This window comes from Lampris incognitus, chromosome 4, assembly GCF_029633865.1.
Source record: "Lampris incognitus isolate fLamInc1 chromosome 4, fLamInc1.hap2, whole genome shotgun sequence".
NCBI classification, from domain to species: Eukaryota; Metazoa; Chordata; class Actinopteri; order Lampriformes; family Lampridae; genus Lampris; species Lampris incognitus.
This window is the reverse complement of record NC_079214.1, coordinates 25,895,322-25,897,102: the sequence shown is the minus strand read 5'-3', so window position 1 is coordinate 25,897,102 and position 1,781 is coordinate 25,895,322. Positions and strand designations below refer to the sequence as shown.

Sequence of the window (1,781 nt, the reverse complement as noted above, 5' to 3'; positions counted from 1 at the left end):
TAACAGTATTTAATTTCTTATTTCTGTATGGTCTTAATGGTTTCCTTATTTGCTGCTGCATTTGCAGCATATGAGTATTTGGGCTGAATATTGAAGTTGAATTGGCTGATTAAATGGAAGTGATACCTCCCCTGCACAAAACCTAAGCACTAATTCCAGGCCATTGTATAATCTCTGTCCAGGTAGCATGCTGCCTTATATACGCCTGACCCTATCAGAGGAGAGATGAGGCATCTGGATGTCGGTTTACCATGTGTAGCGTCCACTACAACCACTCCCTTGCTGCCATGAGCGGAAACGACATGATGGCGCACTCTCTGACTCTGGAGCAGAAAACAGCATTTGCCTTTGTGGGGATGCTACTGGTGTTCCTGGGGCTGCTGATCGTAAGATGTTTTAGGATTTTGCTGGACCCATACAGCAGCATGCCTTCCTCCAACTGGGCTGATGGCATTGAGGGGCTGGAGAAAGGGACGTTTGAGTACGCTCTCACTTAACAAAGGAGTGGGGGGGGGGATACAACTGCACATGTATGCTTATGTACACGTATACACACACACCCACACGTGCAAACAAGCACATGCAGACACAAACACACATAACCTTGTAGTCCCGTTCAGTCATTGCACCTGACACCCGGACTTCAACAAAACCTGTCTTTCTGTGATGGACCAAAACTAAGAGACTGAAGCTGTGTATGTGATTCAATGCGTGCACACTTTTCAGCTTGGAGCCGGTGTAGGGTGTATCAGCATATGTTGTATGTGATCATGTGACCGGCACGGTGTGCCTGACCAAATGTGAGGCAGATGCTGTGTGCTATTCTCTGCCCCTCTGCCTGGGGATCCGCATTCTGACATATGAATGCAAATGGAAACGGCTGAGGCTCCCTTCAGCCTAAAAAGTTCATCTCTAGATGATGATATAAGGAGAAGTGGACACCAAGGGTATAAGGTGAAGATTTAGGCTGCAGGGGGATTATTCAGACATCGTTTGAAGTCTCAGGGACAAGATTAATGACATTCAGAGTCAGAGAAGGTAACAGTTTTGTCTCACCTCTGTACGACAGAGTTGCTCTGCACAAGAATGCATGTAGATGGATACAGGGTATTATGCTGAATTAGTGCTTTGAGAAACAATTGAGTCCAATCTGTTGGTGATCCAAAGGGATACTGCTGCTGTGTGTACAGATTGGTCCTTTCTGTGGTGTGTTGTTTTGTAGTCATGCAGTGAGACACAATTGGAAAAAAAACCCTGTGATTTACATATGGTGTAACTGTTTCTTATCGATGCAAAAACAACCTTCCAAGTTTGTACTACTGCTATCTGTGAGTGATGGTATACTGTATGAAGCCAACATTTTTGTTTGGGAGAAAGGCTCACATAAACTGTTTACTTTTTACAGTATTTGTCTCAAATGATATACGATAGTAGAAAGCTATTGGCTGTTTTACGGCTCTGCCTGAGCAGCGATCTTGAAGAAAAAGGTGTGAGGATTAAGAACAAGGAAAGGCCGTCTGTCTCAACACTGCTAGTTTTCTAATGACGATGAGAAATTGTCCCTACCTTTTGGCGGAGAAAAAAGTCACATGGAAAAATGGGGGGGGGGGGGGGCTGTCTGTCAGCGCTGCAAGTGAACTTCTCCCTCCTCTTGTCCTCGCCATTCTCACCCCTCCTCATCCGCTCTCCTCCCTCCAGATGGAGGAAGACCAGACAGTCCTAAACAAAGACTCTATGAAATGGCAGACTGCACAGAGCCATGGGTGTTCCTTTGCTAATTT

The 1,781-nt window shown here is 45.4% G+C and overlaps 1 protein-coding gene across 1 annotated transcript; it reads left to right on the top strand.

The window, feature by feature from the left end:
- Nucleotides 1–251: 251 nt before the first annotated feature.
- Nucleotides 252–497, top strand: ctxn2 (cortexin 2). Its single transcript, XM_056279226.1, has one exon. It carries the CDS (start codon nucleotides 252–254, stop codon nucleotides 495–497), a length of 246 nt encoding a protein of 81 aa, XP_056135201.1.
- The last annotated feature ends 1,284 nt before the right edge of the window (nucleotides 498–1,781 follow it).